This window comes from Limulus polyphemus, unplaced genomic scaffold, assembly GCF_000517525.1.
Source record: "Limulus polyphemus unplaced genomic scaffold, Limulus_polyphemus-2.1.2 Scaffold587, whole genome shotgun sequence".
Lineage (NCBI taxonomy): Eukaryota > Metazoa > Arthropoda > Merostomata > Xiphosura > Limulidae > Limulus > Limulus polyphemus.
Window position 1 is genome coordinate 257,023 of NW_013666197.1, and position 1,306 is coordinate 258,328.

A 1,306-nucleotide genomic window follows, 5' to 3' on the forward strand; every position below is an offset into this window, starting at 1 on the left:
TAAACTCAGCAAATTCATGGATAATCACAACTGCGATGGAACATCATGTATCGTAACTACATTTTGATAGTGCGGGTCGCGGGTTCGAATTCACATCCCACCAAACATGCTCGCCCTTTCAGCCGTGAGGGCGTTATAATGTGACGGTCAATCCCACTATTCGTTGGTAAAAGAGTAGCCCAAGAGTTGGATGTGGGTGGTGATGACTAGCTGCCTTCCCTCTAGTCTTACACTGCTAAATTATGGATGGCTAGCGCAGATAGCCCTCGTGTAGCTTTGCGCGAAATTCAAAACAAACAAACATTTTGATAGTGTTTGATGTTGCCTAGGTAGTGTGTTGCCACAGAAAAGAGATCGCTTTTGGAAAGGGTAAGTAAAAGCCATTTCCGACACAAAACATTCATACACTTAGCTCATAAAGACGTATTGAGATTAGAGATTTAGAATTTCCAAGACTGGAATATTTCTTATACTTAATAACATTGTAAAACAAATGAATATAGATCAACTAGAGACAACAGAATCATCCAAAAATAGGCCAGCAGTAATAAGCAAAGTGCATCTTTTAAACGTTGAGAATCTACGAACACAAAGGTCAGATGTAAAAGCTGTCCACGTGTCCCAGGTAAGATATAACATGTTCGGACTTGGCGACATGGGCTATAACGACGTGGTGAGGTTTCAAAATCGTTTTAATATACCGTACTCAACCTCTGTAGTTTATTAAGTTGCTGGGGTAATAGAAATGATATAACCTGTCCATAAACGTCGAGTTAATAAACAGACATAATTTAAAGCTAGAATTACTATATTTTATCATTAGTGGTTATTTTTATAGTTACTTAATTGTTGGATGTACAGTAGATCAATAAGGTTGTGATACTCAAGAAGTACTTTATTATTTTACTTTCAGTTGAACACGTGCTATGGAGGGGTAAGTTTTCTTTTTTTTTCTGTGGTTGTTACTGGTTTTAGCGTATCTGTCGATTCTCTCAGATAGCTCAAAAGGAGGGAAACAACTGCGTGAAGAGAGGGAAACAACTTTTAATTAAAAATGAATAAAAAGGCTGTGACAAGACGCAGAGATTTTGAGGATTTATCTTTTTATCAGGACTAATACGATACGATATGTTTCTAGATATTGATGCCCCGATACGATACGTATCTAGATACAGAAATTTTACCAACGGTTTGTTACAAAGTTTGACAATCTCATCTGTAATTTATTATTCATATTACTAACATTGTCTTATTTAAGTACTTCACACTTTACAGCACTTTTCAAGTGGCAATAAAACAATAAAAT

The 1,306-nt window shown here is 36.4% G+C and overlaps 1 protein-coding gene across 1 annotated transcript in view; it reads left to right on the plus strand.

Moving 5' to 3' along the window:
- Positions 1–1,306, plus strand: part of LOC111085740 — a 9,339-nt gene that overhangs the window by 4,754 nt on the left and 3,279 nt on the right. The window contains exon 5 of the mRNA XM_022385731.1: positions 914–934. Coding sequence (XP_022241439.1) covers positions 914–934 — 21 coding nt within the window. The remainder of the gene's footprint in view (positions 1–913; positions 935–1,306) is intronic.